Source organism: Mustela nigripes, chromosome 15 (genome assembly GCF_022355385.1).
Source record: "Mustela nigripes isolate SB6536 chromosome 15, MUSNIG.SB6536, whole genome shotgun sequence".
NCBI lineage: Eukaryota > Metazoa > Chordata > Mammalia > Carnivora > Mustelidae > Mustela > Mustela nigripes.
In genome coordinates this window covers 27802660-27825799 of record NC_081571.1, presented here as the reverse complement: position 1 = coordinate 27825799, position 23140 = coordinate 27802660, and the positions used below count along the sequence as shown (strand labels likewise).

The 23140-nt window shown below is 42.0% G+C and overlaps 1 protein-coding gene across 2 annotated transcripts in view; it reads right to left on the bottom strand.

The window, feature by feature from the left end:
• LCP1 (lymphocyte cytosolic protein 1) overlaps nt 1-23140 on the bottom strand; it is an 84857-nt gene that overhangs the window by 21215 nt on the left and 40502 nt on the right. For both annotated transcript variants that reach the window (XM_059378039.1, XM_059378038.1), the window contains exons 2-8: nt 12273-12359; nt 11535-11698; nt 11233-11362; nt 9835-9967; nt 7114-7195; nt 3575-3740; nt 2123-2265 (exon numbers count right to left, since the gene is read on the bottom strand). In XM_059378039.1, the coding sequence (XP_059234022.1) occupies nt 2123-2265; nt 3575-3740; nt 7114-7195; nt 9835-9967; nt 11233-11362; nt 11535-11698; nt 12273-12336 (882 nt within the window). In that variant the 5' untranslated portion in view covers nt 12337-12359. The remainder of the gene's footprint in view (nt 1-2122; nt 2266-3574; nt 3741-7113; nt 7196-9834; nt 9968-11232; nt 11363-11534; nt 11699-12272; nt 12360-23140) is intronic.

Below are 23140 nucleotides of genomic sequence, written 5' to 3'. Positions count from 1 at the left end.
TGTAATAGGAGATATTAAGATGACAGGCACATTCAATGTTTATCAAGAAGTTGGAAAAAAATGGTTAAATTTGATGACAGCAGATTGGATACAGTTATTGAATTCTCACATTTTCCTAGATTTACAAATATGGTTATTGAAGAAAAGATTTCGCAGAATCCTAGACTTAGAATTATAAGTTCATGCTCATTCAATACAGATCATCAGGTAATTTATTTAAATAATTTAAAATCATCTTAATTTCTCTTAAAGACTGAAAACTCAGCTGTTGTTCTTTTTGTTTTTAAAACTGGGTGGGGCCTGGGGACAGCAGAGGTAGGCTCCCCACTTACGACATTAGAGACATTAGAACAAGAGAAAGCCTGCCACTGATGTTGCACCTGGGGAAACTGATTTTTAGCCCTCCCTTCCACCCTCCCCTTCTCTTACTTTTCGCCGTAGCTATTTTGAAGTCAGTGAAAGTTCTGTGCAGGTGTTGGGCACAAATCAAATCTGCTTGCCACGTGTTACATCTGGTTAGCTTTGCTAAGTCTTCTCTCATTTTCTGACCCTAATAGACCCTTCTCACTCGCTGTAGGGTGGGTGTTCTCCCCAAGTTTGCTGACTTGGTTGATTTCAGGGCGCCTCCCAAAGCTGCCAGATGTTCAGACACACATCACAGGGCTGACCTTGGGCACGTGCACCTGCCCCCTGGTGACAGCCACCATCCCAGTCTCGGCTCAGCTTCTCAGTGCCCATGGTTATTATTCTAAGAAAGACAGCTTTTTAGGGATGAGAAATCGGGCACATGTATGGCTCAGATGAAGCAGCCTAATTTTGGCTGAAAAGCTTGAAAATTTTGGCTGAAACAGGTGCAGAGCTTAAGGGCTGGACACCGAGGAAGATAACGCTGCTGCCTGACTCCTGTTAATCCCTGTTTGGTTGGTGGTGCTACGCCCTCAATAACCAGTGAAAGTGGCGTAGTTAGAAAAATGCATTTGGCCTTATTAGCTTAGGTGCTAAGGAATGGGGGACGTTCCATCTGGAAGCTTCTGTCTAACTAGCACGATGCCCAGCGGCCCCTGAGTCCACAGTAAGGGAAAGCTGTCAAAGAAACAGAAGCATGGGAGACTCTTGGTGAGTCATGTGACCTTTCGTGGACTCTTTCTCTTTGGAGATTTCTTTAACTTTCAAGAAAGTGGAGCCTGAAATGTTTTTTTCCTGCTGCCTCCCAGCATCTCATACCGTTCCTTAAGCTCCTTCTGTCTTGGCCCATCTGTCCTTAGTGCCAACAGCCGTCTTTCACCCTGACATGGGAATTCCACCACCTGGAAAACCACAGGGCAAGCTTCCCTCAGCCTTTCCACACCTTGGGTCTCCGCTGTAGGACTGCCTGCCCTTCTGCTTGCCCTGGGGGACATTCTCACTGCAGAGAGTTTCCAGAGTCATTAACTTTTAAAGACAACTCTGCTTTCTACAGAGGAAAACCTTGCAAGAAATTCACTGGCTGTTTCACAGAAGCACTATGTACGGTGCCCAAGTACAGGGGACCTTGGCGGCTGACGTGGGGCTTGAATCCTGACCCGGCTCCCCAGCTGTGCGAACCTGAACAAATTACTGAAGTTCTCTTCTACCTCAGTTTCCTTATCTGCAAAATATCAACGGTTTCGTGTGAGGATTAAATGAGCCCATACACATGGAAAGTAGGTAGAACAGGTCCTGGTAAGCACCAGACACCATGTTTGATATTCTTAGGGTCATTAGAAGAGGAATCCTCATTTAATTTTTTTTTTTTAAAGGATTCCCATCTGATGCTCCCAGCAGACACTCCCTGATATTTTATAAAATTGGGACATCCCCGTCCTACGCATCCTCTCTTCCTTGAGAAGCAGTCTGACTCCCGCCCTTCCTCCCTCTACTTGCCAAAGCTGTGAGCCCCAGGAGGGCCACGTCCCTTTGGTGCTGAGGTCAGGTCACCACGGGGCCCACGGGGAGTCCTGGGAGGCCCGAGCTGCTCCCACAGCCCCAGCCACCCTCTAACGAACTCTAGGGCTTCTGAAGTGATGGAGCTGAGTCTTTGTGCTTTCTCCAGGAATGCCCCAGTTCCCCATCTCCGCAGCAGTTGGTCCTGCACTCTACCTACCTTGATGTCCGTGCTGAAGTTGCTGATTTTGCCGCAGCCTGCGTTCTCCAGGTGGTAATTAGCCCACCTCAGCAGGAGCTCCTCAGGGGACAGCTTCATCAAGTCCTCCAGACTCTCCCCTTCTCTCAAAAGAGCAATCAGGGCTGAAGAAGGACAAAAGCCGAAGAAAAATAAATAAATACAGGGGATGTTTGAAGGGATTAGTTAGAACTTCAATTGAGCTCTGCTGGAAAGCTGACATAGCAGATGTTATTTCTCTCGGGTGAGGGTACTTACAGCCCTTCCCATGGAACAAACACTTTATTATCATTCCCTTATCTATTATCCTCAATTTTCAGGTGGGGAAGACACGTCACCAGTATATCTCAGTGCTAAGCCCAAGAAGACCTCAGCAGAGCCACAGAAATAACCAAGACTGTCAGGGTCAGAAAGTTCTGCCAGGTCTGTCAGACCACCTTTCACCATACGACAACAGTTCTGCTTTTAAGAGATCAATTTTGTAATAATGACAATTGTCTTCTTGTCTGTTCCCATAGGTGTTTTATATTTCAAATGCTTACTTGCATAATTATAGCATCTCAAAAAGTATAATCAACTCTTTCCTCTATTTTCCCCAGCTAAATAAATACATTTTGCTCAGCTAGAAGGTTTAAATTGAGTCCAGGCTATAATTTGTAAATCAATTTTCTTTCTCGTGGGTTCTAAGTTTCCTATTTACTTCTTCTCCTCTATATGATGTTTAATATATATTGGTTTAAAAATGGAAACCCAGGGTTCTTCGCCTGTTATTGTGATTTAGAGATAGAAATTAAAAAGTGTGTATAACTAAAGATCAGAATTTGGCTACAAACTGCCTATTGGTGGGCTCTGTCCTGGAAAGCTAAAAGGTAACTCTGTTTTTTATATGATTCTTATCATCAACTACTCCTTTTGTCTAAACAACTGGCTGCAATTGTTCAAATGCAGATGAGATGCAGAGAGCAGACAGAATAAGATTGGCAGCTACAATAATTAGTTGTGAACTCTAAAACCCTGCATATAATCTTCCATAGTCTCAGTAGGAAATAGATCAACTCTCTCCAAACCTGGAGCTAGCATTGTGAACTGCTTCATCAAATAGAGTTAGAATGAGTCTATTTGTTACAAAGTATCTAGAGGTCAAGTAACCCAGAAAAGCTCTTGTGGATAGAGCCTAGACAGCTAGACTGAGCTCTAGGTTCTAAACAAGCATTAGTCTGTGGTCTTAAAAAGCTTTTGCTCTGTCATTTTTTAAAAGTCTGGTCAGTGTGGATAGAAACTGTTACATTAATGCAAGGGATGCGATGCAACTGTAGTTCTCAAAAGTTGAAGATTCTGAGCTCAACATTTCCTGACATCTTCCCCCTACAGAACCCCAGTCCATGCATTAATAAAAGGCCAGGCTACTCTTAATATCTGCAGCTTTGTACATACCTTCATTTCTACTGAGTTCGATGTCAGCAAACAATCCAATCTTGATGACTTGCCACAAAAGTCCCAGGACCAGGTAAGGCTTCCCCTCCTTTAAGTCCTCAGCCCCGATGTTAACCACATGGCATCCAATGGCTGAGGCTGAATTCAGAGCCAGGTTCAAATTCTCCTGCGGGAGAAAAAGTGTACAAATGTTGATTTTGACTTTGCAGATGTCAAATTAAGGATTCCTGGATGACAACAATGCCTTGCTTCTGGAAAGTTCACAGGTCTAGAAGCATGGTCTTCACTAAATTTTGGCACTGCGAAAAAGCGGTAAATAACAGCTGAAAGAAAAAATCTGGGCATATGCCTCTTCGATCAAACCAGCACCCTGAGTCAAAAGCCCATCGTGGCCCAGATGAAACTAATGAGGGTTACAGTTTTCCATTTTTCCCTGTGATGGAGCCTATGCCCTCAATGTCCCCATCTGCCAGACATAAAGGGGCACCTTTGAAGATAGTCACTGTCATGTCATTGGCTATCATTAACAGTGTAACTGTCAATGCAAATCACGGTCACACAAAAAAGAATAACAAAACAGCTTTTTGACTTTCAGATTGGGTATTAAGAGAATGAAAAACACACAAATCCAATTCCTAGAAAAGATAAGAGTACTTTTTACTGAGACAATTTATTGAGTATCCATGATATCTAAGGACCTGAAGTATCAACGTACCTATTCATACACACACACATACAGGCACACACACATAAAGACTACATGTTCTTATAACTAACAACAGTGTATATAATGTGTATATAACTCATACACAGTTGGAATAGAATCAATGACATTTTTAGTCTAGAATCTGTACACTGTTCTTGGGTCCAGATAGGAGACGATATTAGAGGCAGTGATGTATAGAGTTGTTTTTATGACAAATTAAAAATAAAACCAGGCCACTAGTGAATTGGAAAGGGATTATCAGAAAAGTAGTCTTGGCAGGAAAAAATATACAGTGGGAAAAGGACAGTCTCTTTAATAAGTGGTGCTAGGAAAATTGGACAGCTATGTGTAGAAGAATGAAACTTGGCCATTCTCTTACACTATACACAAAGATAAACTTGAAATGGATAAAAGACTTCAACGTGAGGCAGGAATCCATCAGAATCATAGAGGAGAATATAGGCAGCAACCTCTTTGACATCGGCCACAGCAACTTCTTTCAAGATATGTCTCCAAAGGGGTGCCTGGGTGGCTCAGTGAGTTAAGCCACTGCCTTCGGCTCAGGTCATGATCCCAGGGTCCTGGGATCGAGCCCCGCATCGGGCTCTCTGCTCAGCAGGGAGCCTGCTTCCTCCCCTCTCTCTGCCTGCTTGTCATCTCTCTCTCTGTCAAATAAATAAATAAATAATCTTAAAAAAAAAAAAAAAGATATGTCTCCAAAGGCAAAGGAAACAAAAGCAAAAATGAATTTTTGGGACTTCATCAAGATCAAAATCTTCTGCATAGCAAAGGAAACAGTCAACAAAACAAAGAGGCAACTCATGGAATGGGAGAAGATATTCATAAATGACAAAACAGACAAAGGGCTGATATCTGAGATCTATAAAGAACTCCTCAAACTCAACACACACAAAACAGATAATCATGTCAAAAAATGGGCAGAAGACATGAACAGACACTTCACCAAAGAAGACATATAAATGGCTAATAGACACATGAAAAATGCTCATCATCACTAGCCATCAGGGAGATTCAAATCAAAACCACATTGGGATACCACCTTACACCAGTTAGAATGGCCAAAATTAACAAGACAGTAAACAACGTGTGTTGGAGAGGATGGGGAGAAAGGGGAACCCTCTTATACTGTTGGTGGGAATGCAAGTTGGTACAGCCACTTTGGAAAACAGTGTGGAGATTCCTCAAGAAATTAAAAATAGAGCTACCCTATGACCCTGCAATTACACTTCCGGATATTTACCCCAAAGATACAGATGTAGTGAAAAGAAGGGCCATCTGTACCCAGTGTTCATAGCAGCAATGGCCACAGTCACCAAACTGTGGAAAGAACCAAGATGTCCTTCAATGGACGAAAGGATAAGGAAGATGTTGTCCATATATACTATGGAGTATTACGCCTCCATCAGAAAGGATGAATACCCAACTTTTCTATCAACATGGACAGGACTGGAAGAGATTATGCTGAGTGAAATAAGTCAAGCAGAGAGAGTCATATGGTTTCACTTATTTGTGGAGCATAAGAAATAACACAGAGGACATGGGGAGATGGAGAGAAGAAGGGAGTTGGGGAGTTAGGGGAAATTGGAGGGGGAGACAAACCATGAGAGACTATGGACTCTGAAAAACAATCTGAGTGTTTTGGAGGGCCAGGGGCTGGGAGGTTGGGGGAGCCTGGTGGTGGGAATTATGGAGGGCATGTATTGCATGGAGCACTGGGTGTGGTGCATAAACAATGAATTCTGGAACACTGAAAAGAAATTTTTAAAATATAAATAAATAAATAAATAGATAGATAGATAAATAAAAGAAAAGTGGCATTGGGGTGACTGAGTGGCTCAGTGGGTTAAGCCTCTGCCTTCAGCTCAGGTCATGATCTCAGGGTCCTGGGATTGAGCCCCTCATAGGGTTCTCTGCTCAGCAAGGAGCCTGGTTCTCCCTCTTTCTCTGCCTGCCTCTCTGCCTGTGATCTCTCTGCCAAATAAATAAAAAAAAATTTTTTTTTTTAAATAGAAAAGAAAAGAAAAGTGGGTTTTGCCCTAGTGTAGAGCTCAAATGATGAATGAAAAATCTTCTTCCTATTTATGGCCAATACTAAAACACGACATCAAGATGAAATTTAACATGAAGTGCATTCATATAGGTTTAATCATTGTCCTCACTTTGGTTACCACTTCCATTTTAAAAGTACACAGTACTGCTTACAACCAAACAGCATAATATACTGTTCATGATTTAAGGAGTGAGACATGCTTTCTGAGCAAGGGAATTACAATAGTGTTGAAACACTGGAACATTACACAGAAATACAGCTTACTTACTACTGGTTACTGTTCCAGTTAATCAACAAATTGAAGGCATAAAACCAAGTTATATTTATCACACTGGTGGCTGTGGCCAGTACCACCGTGGGCTCCTAGAGGTCTTCCTGTTTGTCGCCCCCTCACTTCTTAGAAAGGCTGATCTTTTCAGCTAACACGCTGTGGATTTGGCATCGGCTCGAAGATAAATTGCTAGGGAAAGTGGAATTAAAACTTTAGCCAACATGAATTTTATTCATAAGTGGCCAAAACAAACAAAGAATGCCCCCCCCCAACTACTAACATCCCACCAACATTCCCCAGCCCAGGTCCCCTGTTCTATTAATAAAAGATACAACTGTCTCCCTCTGTCCTCATGAGTCATGACAAATCACCAGCTGCAGAGCCGAGTTTGGGATTAATGTCCGAGCACCTGGGGAAGACTGGCTCCTCCTTTCCAGGGCTCATTCATTCCAAGCACACTCTTATAGCTTAGTAACAGAGAGAAGGCATACCTGAATGGTGAAGGGGGTGAGTTTCTTTTTGTTGATTGTCCTTTCATCAATTGTGTCTGGCACTGACAGGTTGATCATTTTACTGGGGGGAAAAAAAAAGAAACAATTAAATTAAAGAAAGCTGGCCTTGGAATAACAGAGTCCAGTGACACTGAATTTAAATTCTAGCAATACTATCACCGAATAAGGCAGCAATATAATCTGTGTGGTCCAGTGTTTAGATAAAACATCAGTTATGCAATTTTGATGAGATTCAAACTCTCTATGAGAAATGTCAATGTTACTGAAATCACACTAATATGTTGAGGCAGGAAATAAAGACCCAACTTTATTCATGCATGTAAGAGGCTGCAAAATCATCCTGGTGTCCTTAGCATATTAGGAAATTCTGGGTAGAAAACCAAGGTAAATCCTCCATAAATACTTTACTTTCTCAGCTGTGAAAATTGTATATAAATGACTATATATATACTAATATAAATGACTACCTGTACACTTCTGAGCTGATATAATGTCTGAATTTCTCTCTGACACCTGGTGGAACTCTATGCTGTTAACCAAGTGGATGATAAAATATTTTATATCCTGCTGTAGTCACTGTTGTATCAGTGCTTGGGAAGTATCATCCACGTAAGTGCCTAATATATTGATCAAATGTCTAAAGCAAGCAATTTTTATTTATAAAAAACTACTTTCACTCATTTAGCATTGGTGTAACCTCTTGGGACATCAAAAATAAATTTCCTTAGGTCACCTCCATCTTATTTAAAGAAAGGAAGTTGAAAAAGCAAATCCAAAGAACCCACAACAAATTCAAAGAATAGTAAACTTGACTGTGGTTATTTGTTTTTTGTTTAAAGATTTTTATTTATTTATTTGAAAGACAGAAAGAGACATGAGAGGAAGGAGGGTCCCAGGGAAAAGCAGACTCCCCGCTGAGCAGGGAGCCCAGTGTGGGGCTCGATCCTGTGACCCCAGGATCGTGACCTGAACAGAAGGCAGTCGGTTATCCAACAGAACCACCCAAGCACCCTGGCTACTTGTTTTTAATGAGAAATCAGCATTAACACTTTTTCCTCACAATTTTTTAAGCAACTACCTTTTCTTTGGTGTTCTTTAAAGATGCATTTCTGTAACTTTGTAGTGTGTGTGTGTATATACATATATTTAAATAAAAGACACTTTATTGCAATTCAGGCAAAACAAACTCTTAAGTCATTATTTAAAAAATCTGAAACTGTTGGTGAAATAGAAGCCGTGGGAGATGGCAGGAGGGAGGGGTGACTTTAGCAAGCAGAAGGTAACCTTGCTCTTGAAAAGCTGATGGTGCAATTAAAGAGACAAAATATATGGACATGAAGGATCCATAAGGATCCAACAGAAGAGCATTATAATGGCTTCCAGAGTACTACGAATATGTGCTTTGAGAATCCAAAAGACCCCTGGGGGACTGGAATAGACCAGAAACTATTAGAGTCAAAGGATTTCTATAGAAGAAGAAGATGTAGAAGGGTATTCTTAAAAATAAAAGGCAGGGGCGCCTCGGTGGCTCAGTGGGTTAAGCCTCTGCCTTCGGCTCAGGTCGTGATCCCAGGGTCCTGGGATTGAGCCCCGCATCGGGCTCTCTGCTCAGCAGGGAGCCTGCTCCCCCCCCATTCCCCCCCTCCGCCCTGCCTGCCTCTCTGTCTACTTGTGATCTCTGTCTGTCAAATAAATAAATAAAATCTTTAAAAAAAAATAAAAAATAAAAGGCAAAGCCATAGTTGCAGTTATGAGCAGGATGGGGATGGGGGAGAGTAAGTATGGTTGTAGATGTCTTCATTGTTCACAGAGCAATTCACTCAGTAGCCTGGGCTGGGTACCTGAGTCATGGGTGGTCCCTGGAGATAAAACTAGAAGGGTATTGAGGAAAGATGATGGAGTGCACTGGATGCCAACCTAAGGAATTAGAACTTGATCCTGAGGCTATATTCTTTTATGTCTTTTTTTTTTTTTTTCCTTTTTGGCAGTTGAAAGTTTTTAAAATGAAATATCTGTGTGCACTCTAATAAGTAAAATACCAAAAGCAGAGCTGTTCTACTCAGAGCAGGGAAGATGGGGTTCTAAGTCTTGTCCATCCATCCTTCCCTTCAATTCCTGCGCCCATCGGAGACTGGGCATTTCAAGCCTTTTCACTAACCACATGTGTGACAGCGGTATCAGAAGCTGCTAAAGCCAGAGCTACAGAAGCATTTCAAAGACACCGTCATGACCATCTGTGTGTTGAGGTCTTCCACAGACTGAAAACATTCCTCTTTGCCAGGGGTCCCAGCATTTGCATTGCATGTTTTTATGAACCCCCTCAAAAGTCCTTTTGCTTAAGGACTTGCATTGGGTTTCTTCAGTGGTCATGCTGCTATTATCAAACTATCTATTTTGGGGGGTAGGTCATGTTCAGATCAAGCCAAGTGGTATATAATTTCAAAAACAATTGCTTTGGGCCTTGTATTATTGCATCGTTATCTGTACATATTTGTCTCTATGCTGCCCATCCCTCTCCTCCAACCAAGTAATAACAGTTTTAAGTTTCTCATTATAAGTTGCTTTTGAAATTAGTTTGCTTTCCAAGGACCTGCCAAGTAAAAGTCTGGAAAGCATTTTGGGTCCCCCTGAGTACCAAAGGAAGCTGGTCTAGAATAAACCCAATGAATCATTGGTATTCCCCAAAATTCCATTATTTACCAAAGGACAATGCCATCCCCAACAGCACTGAAGAGATCATTTGTGTTCGGATCCATCGGAATAACGTGCCGACAGTCGGGGTCATTCTCCAGGGCTTTGTTGATCCAGTTGACGAAGGCGTACTTCTCTTCCTCTGCAAGTAAATGATAAAAATGACTTATCTGCAAAGTGAAAATCTGACATAAGCACAACTGCCCCCATGGAAAGACATTGAGATATTACCTGGTCCTATCATCTTCTATTTTTTGACATTAGAAAATCTCGGATGACTTGGGGAATAGGCACAGAATCTCTGTTCACTCCAAGTCATGAAATATATGGCAGGCAGATGGAGAAATTATATATATCATACATAACTATCATATAAAACTATATATATAAGTAATAAAGATATATTTTATTTCTATGCAGATACAATTTTTTTAAAAGATTTTATTTATTTATTTGACACAGGAGAGAGATCACAAGTAGGCAGAGAGGCAGGCAGAGAGGGGGAAAGCAGGCTCCCTGCTGAGCAGAGAGCAGAATGCAGGGGTGGAGGGGGGGACCCTGAAATCATGACCTGAGCAGAGGCTTAAGCGACACAGGCACCCCTGTAGATACAATTTACATATGAATGTGATCTCATGCTTATAGGACAAAACTCAGGCTGCTGATAGCCCAGCCAATTTAAATGAGGGATAATCACAGATAATTCCTATAATATCTCTGAGTTTCTTTATATAATTACAGTGAAATTGCTATGAAATACAATCTTTTGTCCTATACACTTTCTTTCCTATCAGTAAAGCTGCCAAAAGTTGATTTTGGAAGTTTAACTAAAACCTCAAGTTATGCCTTACAGCCCAGCACAATTGTCTCCCAAATTGTGTGTCACTGAAAACAACAGCATCATTCAGAAGAATCCTGAGTCACAAAAGTTTGGGAAGCACTCCACAGTGCATCACTGTCTTGAAGATTCAACATGTATATTCATATAATTTCTGTCTTCGGAAGTCAAAGGTTAAACGCTGTCTCCGCAATTACAGACCGTCCTTAACCATGAACGTATCTTTAAGACCAGCTAATGTTTTGAAGAACTCAACTTGGGATTTGTTGGATGACTATCCCATCTGAACTTTGAGTTTCCATTAAGGCTGTTGGATGGCAGCCTTCAGCAGAAATATGCAACTTCCTTCCAGATCAGTGAAAACACAATTTTGGGGGGACCAGTCAGCAGGCACTGAGAAGAATGACAAGGTTTGGAGGACATAGAAGCCTAAGCCATTCATTTTATGCCTGACATTGACAAAGGAATTCTGACAGCCTTCATGTATTTTTTTAAAATTTTATTAAGATTATTTGGTATTGGACTCTGCCAGCACCCACCCCACTTCCGCACCCACGGGGGCGACCTACCTGAATAGGAGTGCTGGGTGCCAACACTAGACTGCTCCGACGTGCCACCGATTGCACAGATCCCTTCCTTCTTGTTGATCGCCTTTCTAAAGGTCTTGGCAACCTCTGTGCTTTTTAGGCCATGAAAAACCTGCCAAGATGTAATGTACGTTTAGAAACCCACCAATCTGTGGTCAAGAAAGCCATAAAGCGAAGAACACGGAACATTGAAGCAAGGAGGGTGGGAATGTATTTCTGGATATTTTTTCCAGTGGAAGTCCCAGGTGTCAAATGCATCTCCTGGTATTCTGCATCGTACTCACCTTGATGAACTCATCAAAGCTGATCCTCCCATCCTGGTCTAGGTCACCTGTAGCCATCAGGTTTTCTGTGATTTCTCTCACTCTGTACCCAGGCAGAGGCAAGCAAGCAGCCTTGAACAAGTCATTCAGCTCATTGCAGCTGATGTACCCGTTGCCGTCGGTGTCTGCAAGGCAAGCGACCACCTGAAGTTTCAGGGCAATTCGGGGACCAGGATGAAGAGGTGAGGGAAAGGTGAGATGGGAGGGGCGTGTGCTGCAGAGGCAATCATTCAGCGGCCCCAGCCCGACCCCAGGCAAGAGCTAAGTCTCACGAGTTTCTATGAGAGAGGGGCATTCATGTTACTTTCAACTTCCATGGGTCACCATGTCACAACAGAGATTCTGGAAGCAGAATCCAAAGAGACTTTTGTAGGAACAGATGGGAAAATAAATCACAAACTTAGAGATACAAAGAAAAACTATGGAATAGTAGAAAAACAGAGGAAACCAAAGAAAGCAGACAAGATAAAAACAGGAGAAGAGCTGTAGGTGTCAAGGGGTCCATTCCATGTTTTGATAGAGAAAGTAATTTTCTTAAAGTAGACCTTTCAAAATGAGGTTCCCCCAGCTCCTCTGGCCAATACCACTGTATTCTTTCCACCTGTACCATTTTGCTTATGTTACCATTTCATCAACTCTCTCCTGAAGCCACTCAGTAAAGAGGAGAATTATGGGATGTGAGCTGCCTGGTCTACTTACCAACTTTGGCAAAAGCCTCTCTGAGCTCCATCATTTCTTCGTCGGACACTGATCCTCTGGCCATTTTTATTGCTTGAGGGAACAGATCTGGAGAAGAAAAAGAACATAAGGAATGACTTCTGTGCATCTTAGTTCTTAAAGTACCACATTAAGCAGCAATCTCCACTTATTAAATGAAGAAATATCCCTCTGCATCCCTCATGATTTATAACAATCTTTCCAATAGGTAAGAAATCGCCTTATTTTCAACCCTCCATGTGGTGGTCTCCAATTGCCTCTCACCACTTTCTCCTCTACCTGTGTATATAGACTGCTCCTCACATCAGGAGCTGAAGCTGATTTCTCTCCCCTTGAATCTGGGCTGATCCTGTGTCTGCTTTGACCACTGAGAAGGCAGCAGAAGCCATGTCTGGGACTGGAAACTTCTGGTTCCTTCCTTTTGGAATGTCCATTCTTAGGATGTTCCCTCTTGGAAACCAAGTGCCAAGCTATGAGATGTGCAAGTCACATGAAGAAGCCAATGGCTGGGTGATTTGGTCCCTGCTGGGCTCCCAGCTGACAGCCAGCATCAAGTGCCATGCCCCAGAGTAGGTCAGTTTATTTTATTTTATCTTTTGAAGATTTTATTTATTTGTAAGAGAGAGGGAGAGAGCGAGCGAGTGAGCACAAGTAGGGGAGTAGCAGGCAGAGGCAGAGGAAGAAACAGGCTTCCCACTGAACAAGGAGCCCGATATGGGACTCGACCCCAGGACTCTGGGATCATAACCTGAGTCGAAGGCAGATGCTTAACCAACTGAGCCACTCAGGCATCCCTGGAGTGGCTCATTTTAGATGTTCCACCTGATTCAAGACCCTGGATGTCCACAGTCCCAGTCAAATGACATGGAGCAGAAAAATCATCTAGCAGTGCTCAGTCAACAGAATAAATCATTGCTGCTTTAAGTCACCAAGTCTTGGAATAGTGTGTTACATGGTAATACACAACTGTAACACTTAACTTTTACATAAATGTCTTTTTTAGAGGTGGCGTCATGTTCACATCAAAAATAATTATGTTGGGCCAAGCCAACAGATAACTTTTATAACTTCAAAGAGAGTTTTCCAAGTTCTCTAAATATTTAGAGAAGGAGGAAGGGAACCTGACCCTCTAATAACTCATATATGGGAATCTGAGGGACTTTTTAGGTGTTCTTTTTTCAGAAAGGCTAGTCTTGCTGAGAAAAGTTAATGCTAGGGCTGGAGTTATTCCGCTTTCCCTGTGCTTTATTGCTGCCCCCTAGTGGGTAGAAAAAGAATGAAACGGAGCATGGATTCTATTCCCCATGCCCCTGGCTAATTCCCACCAGGTACTTCAAATCGGGAGTTCCGCTAAAGTTTACAGGATTTCCTGGTGGGGAGAGGATGAGTGAGTGGGGTGGTAGTGTGGATGACGGGGCATTTTTTACATGGAATTAAAATTTGAGCATTTTAGTGAAGTTACTGATTTTTAAAACCATCTTACTACGTTTGTTGCAGGATATTGTTTTAAACGAATTTCCTTTTCTGTATAGTCACAGCATTCTCTAGGCTGTGTTTGCTCTCAGTGGCAACCAGCAACCACAGAAAACAACAGTTTTAACACTTACACCTAGAGGCCAAGAATGCCTTGTGCTCAATTTTGCAAATCCACATCTCTTATCCACAAACTATTCTGTCATGTACCTTTATCAGAGGCTTCAAACTTTTATTTCCCCCCAAATCCTTTTTTAACAGAAGCTTTACATGTAGATAAAAGTGAACAAGTGAAAAAGAACAACTCTGAGAGGCTTTGGTTGAAAAATCCCAAATGTCCCCTTGCTGCCACTAGCCCTCTTCTTGTCACCGTATGCACCTGTGGGAACCCAAGGGAGCAGGATTTGAAAGTCAGAGAATTAGATACTGTTGCTATTTCAACTCCTCTACAAATATGTTTTATTATCCATGAAAATTTTATTATTTACCTTATGTATCTAAAAAGTTTCCCTGGGGGGCACCTGGGTGGCTCAGTGGGTTAAGCCTCTGCCTTCAGCTCAGGTCATGATCTCAGGGTCCTAGGATAGAGCCCCGCATCGGGCTCTCTGCTCAGCAGGGAGCCTGCTTCCTCCTCTCTCCCTCTTTGTCTGCCTCTCTGCCTACTTGTGATCTCTCTTTGTCAAACAAATAAATAAAGTCTTTTAAAAAATAAATAAATAAATAAATAAAAATATTTTAAAAAATAAAAATAAAAAAATTAAAAGTTTCCCTGGATTTTCTGAAGGTAAAACTGTGTAGAACTTAAGGGTACAAGCAAACATCAGTTACATAGCATGGGGACCCTTGAGGACAGACAAAGCTAGCTGACTTCTTGCCATCTTCACTCCCTTTCCTTTTTTTGTCTGTTTTTCTCTGTCTCCCTTCTCCTTTTTTCTATTTTCAACCTCTCCTCCCATCCATCCTCCACCTACCCCCGTCCCACCAAGCCCTGTCCCCAAAACAATTTGAGTCAGGTTACAAAATTACATCCATAAGAATTAAATGAATAAAATCATATGAAATTTTTTGTTTTTTGATATAACTTTGCAAAAGATATTTTATTTGAGAGAGAGAGAGAGCATAAGCAGGAGGGAGGGGTAGAGGGAGAGGAAGAAAGGGGCTCCCCACTGAGCAGGGAGCCCCTGATGCTAGGCTCCATTCCAGGACCCTGGGATCATGACCTGAACTAAAGACAAACACTTAACTGACAGCCACCCAGGCACCCCAAAATCAGTTCAATTGTTAAGAAGAAATAAGTATGGGCAAAAATAAGATAATGACAGAGAGGAGCTTTACTCCTCCAAATTCAGAGTTAAAACTGCACATTTTGCTAGAAGGAAGCTGAAAATCTAACTCCAAGTTCTCCAGAAGCTAATGCATAAAGGAAAGTGTCATTAGTTACAGAATTTACTCTATCCATATAAGCCAAACAAACCAGTTTTTTTAGGGCCACAGAACTGAGCTCTGATGGCAATCCCTTCACCCAGGCCTCAAGGAGAGGACACCTGTGGGATGCAGTAAACACAGCTTTGTGTTTATTACAATGTCCCTCAATGAAATCTGGTGGTATAAATATACGTATTCCCATTTTGTAGAACAGGAAACAGACACTCAGAGAAGTTAGGACACATATCTCAGATCACACAGCCAGGGAGGTGAGTAGCCAGGATTCCAATTCTCACGCGTTTTCTCTTCACTTGTGCTATCTGTTCAGATTCAATGCCTTCACATTTGTGTTAGACACATTCATTTCGTCCACTCATTTGTTCACCCAGCAATTATTCCTTAGCTGTCTAATATGTATATTTCCTGGCAGATTTAAAAAAAACTATAACAGAGAACCTTCTAGCTGAGGAAGATCATGCTTTCACATGTTAGGAAAACAAGGCTTCTGGGTTAAGAAATTAGCACTTTAGCTTTTTACCCTTTACTAAATCCTTGTGACTAATTTGGCCAGGTTCTCCCTTATGCCTTTACAAATATTCCCTGTAGTCATGAAGAAAAGGCTCCCGTCCATCCTATTTTAGCAAGATCTTTGACAAAATCTGGTCTAAAGCCCTAAGCCGGCTGGCCTTTCTTGGTTTTTAAGTGTCTTATCACTTCCTGGTTCATGGATGTTCATGGGATTACGAGAGACTCTCTCTCACTTACAAATACTTTCTGAATGTCTACTACAAGCCAGGCGCTACTCCTCATTTCAGGCATGGGACATCTACACTGACCTAGTTACCCTGAAAGCATGAAGCAATGTTAAAGGTAAGGAGACTGAATGGGATCTCTGAGCCTAAACTTAGCCCTATCATTCGACATAGAGTTTGAGGTTGTAAAGCATGGTAAGAGACTGGTGAAAAACACAAGTAAAGGTAAAAAGAAGATGACATTTGAAGGGCCAAGAGCAGGGCCAAAGAAGAAATGAAGGAGTTATAGTATTAAGCGAGAAGGAAAATCTGAAGATGATGCTGCAATGAAAAAGTAGAGAAAACGTTTTAGCATAGAAATCGCATGGCCCATTCAAATTAAAGATCTAGAAAGGGGGGTAAAAAAGCATTACTTTAAAGCCACGTGATTTTTAAACCACGGCAAGTAGGTCAAGACAAAAAACCCGAGCATCTGGAGAACTGTATCTTTCCGAGAGATTTATAAATGGGGAAGATCAACTTGGAGAAGCCATATAGAGAGATGGCCATCACATTTCAAAAATCCAAAATCCTTCAGTAATTAAAAAGCTAAAGGAAAATTTATTTGAAAAGGTGAATTGGATGGGGCGCCTGAGTGGCTCAGTTAGTTAAGCATCTGACTCTTAGTTAAGTTAGTAAGTTTCGGCTCAGATCGTGATCTCAGAGCTCGTGTGAGATGGAGCCCTGTGTCGAGCCCCATGCATCAGGGCTCCATGCTTAGTGGGGAGTCTGCTTGACCTTCTCTCCCTCTCCCTTTCCCCAGCACTCTTAAATCAGTAAATAAATACACTCGTACATACAAACTTTAAAAAGGTGAGCTGGAAAAGGACTAGTCAACAGCCCAAGTTAATGTGCTACTGTGTTGTTTTGGGTGCAAGCATGAATAGCTATGCTATGAGAGGGTCTCATTTACTATCAGAATGAACAGAAAGTCCTGGAAACACATGTTAACTTCTAGAGGCAGAGGGAACCTATGAAATAATTTATTATGACTCCTTCATTTTATAGATAAGAAAACCAAAGTTTTGATGAGATGAAATGCTTTGTCTATGCACATGTTCTCTAAGCAAGGCTGGAGTTTTAAATGTAGTTGCTGGAGGTGCCTGGGTGGCTCAGTGGGTTAACCCTCTGCCTTCGGCTCAGGTCATGATCTCAGAGTCCTGGGATTGAGCCCCGCATCAGGCTTTCTGCTCAGCAGGGAGCCTGCTTCCCCCCTCTCTCTCTGCCTGCCTCTCTGCCTACTTGTGATCTCTCTCTCTCTCTCTCTCTGTCAAATAAATAAATAAAATATTTTAAAAAATAAATTAAATTTAAAAAATTTAAAATTAAAATTAAAAAAAATAAATGCAGTTGCTGGTGAGCAGAACAAGAAGAGGATGGAGGTACCCTTAAGAGAGCCATCAAGGTCCATGACTGAGAAGAGACCCTTGAACTAATTGAACTGAATGTGCAAATCGCAGCACATTCACAAAACAGAGAAGCAGGAAGAGGAGGGAATTAAAAACATGCAGATCAGAATGTTTCTAAGAAGGATATTCCTGGGGTTAGAATCAAAGATTAGGTACTTTACACAGTCTACTAATGTATTTGCCTGGAAAAAAAAAAAAAGCCCACTTCAGGCACATTTGAAGGTTAGGGTTATAATCATGGTAGTCAGATTCATAAGGATACTAAGTTAAGGTTTCAGTTTGCAAATTACTGGCATGTAGGAGGCAGCCTCTAGCAAGCTTGCTGCCCTGATGGGATGAGCTGAGCCCTTTGAAGCCTGAAGGAAGTGGCCAAGGAAGGCATGTTCCTTCCTGGTTCCACGCTGCTGCTCCTGCGTTAACTGAGGCCCCATTTTGTTTTTTCCAGTTTTACGGAGAAATCATTGACATGCCTCACTGTGTCAGCGTACCACGTACTGCATGATAGTTTGATTTACATATGATAAGAAGAGGTTCCCCGAACATCCATTTTCTCATACAGATACAATAAAAGGAAAAGAAAGAAGAAAATAAGAAAGGGAAAAATTTTTCTTCTTGTGATGACAACTCTTGGGATCTACGCTCCGAAGTTCTCCTGGGTACCACACAACAGCGCTAGCTGTGTACTTCGCAACCCTAGGAACTGTTTCTCTTGTGATTGGAAGTTCATACCTCTTGACCGCCTTTCTCCAATTTCCCCTCCCCTACCACCTACTTCTAGTAACAACAAGTCTGATTTCTTCTTCCATAAATTCAGTTTCAGTTATTTTCTTTTTTATTTTTTAGATTCCACATGTAAGTGAGATCAGATAGTATTTATCTTTGTCTGTCTGACTTATTTCATTTAGCATAAAGCCTTTGAGGTCGATCCATGTTCTCGTAAATGGTAGGACTTCCTCCTTTTGATGGCTGACTAATATTCCATTGCATATTCTTTATTCCTTATTAAGGGCTCTTGCAAATCAGTGGTGAATTTCGGAACCCTATTTTTGAATCACTGCCAAGTCATGAATCTAAGGGGACAGACTCACACCATTCATCTAAGTCACATTTGGCTGCTAGTTTTCCTGTAAGCACTTAAATTTATTCAATTCACTTAAATCAATACCTATAAAATCTCAACATTTGGCCAAAGAAAGTACTGGTTGTTCATTTTTATGAAATTATTTCTAAAGTCTTAAGAAAACAAAATAATCCTCCAAATTGCCAAAGTCACAAAACCCGCTCACTTCCTTAGGTTGGTGAGTGTTGAGTCTTAGCTTAGAGGAGGCTGGTAGTTTCCAGATCAATAGTGAAAGAGAATTTCTGATAATGGCCACTTAGAATAAAAGCACCTGACTCAACTTCCCTAAAGTTGGAAAACAGACACTATTTGCAGGAGGTTACTAGAGAACATAGTGCTGTGGAATTTACAGAAGGAAATACATTCTCTAAAAATAAATGCAAAAATGTAAGTTAAATTTTCTCTGAGGGGTTTCCTAAGTGACAATGAAAAGCAGCAGAAAGGAAGGGAAAGGTGACTTGCCCAGAGTGAGATGCTCACGGGCTAGATTCCTTTCCTAGAGGGGGTAGTGGTGAGCTGGTCAGTATTTTGGTTCGATATACTGACGCCCAGTTATGTAACTGTGAGGATCAGGGAGGCATCTGTAACCTGGCATCACATTGCCTGGGACTCTTTTGAATGTGTCCTACTTTTCCTGCAACTTGACACACTGGGTAAAGTAAAACTGGAAACTCAGGACCCAGATTCCTAGCTCTACCTCAATAATTTCAATACACAGAGAGGAGAAAGCTATACAACTTGCGAACGTTCGGTCAATAATCCGAAACAACATATAATCAAGGATATCATTAGTACTGCAATCTTAGTGCTAGACCACGCTGCCCGAAGAAGAGGAACATAAAATACACAGGAGTCCGAAGCAAAATAAAATGCCCCTAAGTTTTTAAGAAGCCATCATGATAAACTGTGAGACAAGGGAGTAGCTTTGCTTCAGGTAATTTGGTCCCCTTCGTGTTACAAAGTTGTCCACTGCAGGGGATCTACCCGCCAGTAATTTACTCTATCTTCTTGGGATACTATTCCTCTATGGATACAGATATTCCAAAGTTTTACATAAAGGAGGAGTCTGAAAATATTTTAAAAATGACTTTGTTTTTAAGAGCCAAATCATGATGAAGAGCCTCAAATATAGGTGACCGTTTAAAGGAGCTGTTATGAATTCTTCTGTCAAGTCAAAAATCTTTTTTGGATGGTCTTTTTTCTCCCTGCAGATACACTGATTTCCCCGAGGGCTGCTCCAGAGCCCAGAACGCATGTCTCTGCAGCATTGGAGGTAAAGGTCCAGGAAGGAGTGAGGGTTGTGGGCACAGACCAGGAAGGAGTAAGGCAGGGGCACAGACTCGGCGGCTCTCTTCTCTGGCTATCTCGGGCCTGTAAACTCTCCCGGGAAGCCAGAAGGCAAGGTTACTCCAAACCGAGTGAACATGCTGTTCTGGGTGCCTCTGTGGTCTGATCACGGTTGAGGGGCTTTGGAAGCTGTACAAAGCATAGCACACAGAACTCGGCTCAGTTACCAACCATGGAGTTCCCATCTCCCCCCCAACCCCCTCCCCAGCACCAGCACACCCCTGATGCCACCTGTTTTCTACGGAGTTGCTCAGAGCCATTACGGATGTGACACAGAGCAAACATCTTGCAAGCAGAGGGGATACCCAGGCTTGAAGGTATGGAAGCCCTCGATGCTTTGTCATTTCTCTCCTTCCCTAGGCTGTAGACAATGACGCCTCTGGGGTTAACATCTTGAAAATCTGCAGCTACCCTTCTTCATTCTGCATTCTACCACAAAGACTTTGAGATCCAGACTCTTCCCTACTGAAACGTCAGGGTATCCTTGGATCGTTTCAAAATGCTAAACATTATTACAGACTAGCAGATTACCTACTATTCAATTACCTCAATACCAGACACCATTCATTCATTGTTCAGTTATTCATTCTTTCTCATCCTCTATAAGACTAGGTGCAAAGCACCACTCTTATAGCTGGACTATGAGCACAGGGGTTGCAAAGCCTCGAACTTCAAGAAGCCCACAGTTAAATGTCAGGTTTCAAATGTGATGCACAGATTTTAGTTCACTTAATGCTTAAAGTTTAGTTCACTTTAAGATGGTTAAGCAATGCAAAAAGTTTTGAAGATCAAAAACAAACATGTGAAACAGGGCCGTGAGAGGAAAAAAGATTACCAAGAGTAAGAAATTAGCATAGAAACTTACCAAAAAGTAAAAAGAGAAAACATCTAAATCAGCCATGCAAAAAGGTAGCCAGATAATTTATACACATGTACATCTCCAAGGAAACCTTAACCGAAATAACTGAGGAGAATTGGGACACAGAGCCCCACGTGGGGGCCTGGGAGACCTAGCGTACTGTCTGAGGACTGTCGGGCTCTGATTTGCCTCCTTGGACCTCTGTTTCCTCATCTATAAATTGAGAGATGAAATCCCTTCCATGTTAAAAAGTTCCAAGTCTAAACCATAAGTGACTCTTAATCTCACAAAACAAACTGAGGGTTGCTGGGGGGAGGGGGTTTGGGAGAAGGGGGTGGGATTATGGACATTGGGGAGGGTATGTGCTTTGGTGAGTGCTGTGAAGTGTGTAAACCTGGTGATTCACAGACCTGTACCCCTGGGGATAAAAATATATGTTTATAAAAAATAAAAAATTAAAAAAAAAAAAGTTCCAAGTCTATTCACTAGCTGGTAAGTGTGTGCACAAGTTAGAGCCTAGAGAAGGTGTATTTCAAATGGGCCTAGAGATAGGGAGGGGGCCATCAGGAGCCATGGCAGTCACCCCGATGGGCGTTCTCGGGGAGGCACAGTCTCTGAAAAAGGACCCAGCATCTCCCAGCCCCTCCCGGCTCCTGCCCTTACCTCAGCGGCAGGTAAATCTCTGTCCTCATGCATTCTCCTCACTGACCAAGGCAGATGCCCCTTGCTTGGTGGCTCAACACAGAGCAGCGAAGTTAACCAAAGCAGCACATGGGACCTGCTTTCTGAGATGTCAAATCTGTGAACAGCTTAAGACATGCTGATCCAGTTCACTCCCAGTTTCTAGGCAAGGCTGTATGCAAACTGGCCCAGAAAGACAGCCACCTACTATTTTCTTAAAAATATCCAAATAAGGAAACCCTATCACCTCTCTGGTGTCTCATATCCCTACCTGTAACCTAAATCTTTTCTGATACGATGAAAACTTGCTCTCTCTTGAGCTATTCTCAGAGGGAATTAGAGAAGCGGCTCAATTCATAAAAATTCTGTCACATGCCTTAAGTGATCGCCACCAAACCCTTTTTTTTTTTTTTTTTAATTCTTTTAACCTGTTTTTGGGGACTTATCTTCCAAACCTTTTCTTTGCTATATTCTGGGTCTATGGCAACTTCCTTAAATGATGACATAAAAATAAGAGAGTCAGGGGCGCCTGGGTGGCTCAGTTCTAAAGTGTCTGCCTTTGGCTCAGGTCATGATCTCAGGGTCCCGCATCGGGCTCCCTGCTCAGCAGGAAACCTGCCTCTTCCTCTCCCAGTCCCCCTGCTTGTGTTACCTCTCTCACTATGTCTCTCTCTGTCAAATAAATAAATAAAATCTTAAAAAAAAAAGAAGAAGAAGAAGAAGAAGAACAGCGTCATAGAATGTAGAGGAGAAGGGACCGTAGAGATAATCTATCTGGCCACCCTCTTCCTGCCACAGAGCGTGCTCGGATTGGAGTCTGGGTCTCCTTCCTTTTCCTCTTTCCGTTATAAGTTTCCAAACTCAAGAGGTCATGCTGTTCTTGAAGTAAGACCTGCTCAATATACAGTAACTTTAATTCCCCCATGATTTCAAATATTTAATAAATATAATTTCATGTGTTTCCTGTACATGACGAAGAACTTAATGAAGAACTTAATGGAAACAAAACAAAACAAAACAAAACAAAAACCTCTCTATGTATTGAGAAGATACTGTCAGGCTACAAAGGTCCTAGGTCCTGGGCTACAAACAACAGGTGCTAAATCCTATGTACACGTACTATTGGCATCTTCTAGGTTAAAATGACCAAGGCTAGGTAAATGACTTCTTCTGGGTGTTGTTGTGTTTTTTGTTTTTTTTCCCCTTGACTTTGCATTGAGGGCCTCTGATTTTCCTTTGTAACCAAAAAAAGCAAACCCCATTAAAACAACTCACCCTGAGGCACCATGTTCAAAGGATAAAATGCCAAATTTACAGATAAAAACTAAAATGACACCCTCAGACTTCTAAAAACATCTGCATGGCTTCAGACACTCTGTTCTGGCTGTCAGTTGGGAATCAGTGAGCTTTTTCTACCCTCAGCTCTGTTCCTGACCTGAGCATGTGGCTTCTGGGTGCATATCCACTCTTTCAGCAGACTGTGAGATCACCGCTGGACATCTAGACCGGAGGTCACCTCATGGAGCTGTCACCTGGCAGGTAACCAGGTGAATGAACAAACCCATTAACTGATAGCATACAGGGCTTGAGAAGTCTACTCTTACCTCCTTTGAAGAGTTTAACGATAATATTCTAAAAATATCCCTCCCGTGGAAAGGGACAAAGGCCTAGAGCAAGTGAGCGAATGTTTCAAATTTTGTGAAACCATTTTGCTGGAAGAATGACCTTGCTGAGTTGCTATGGGT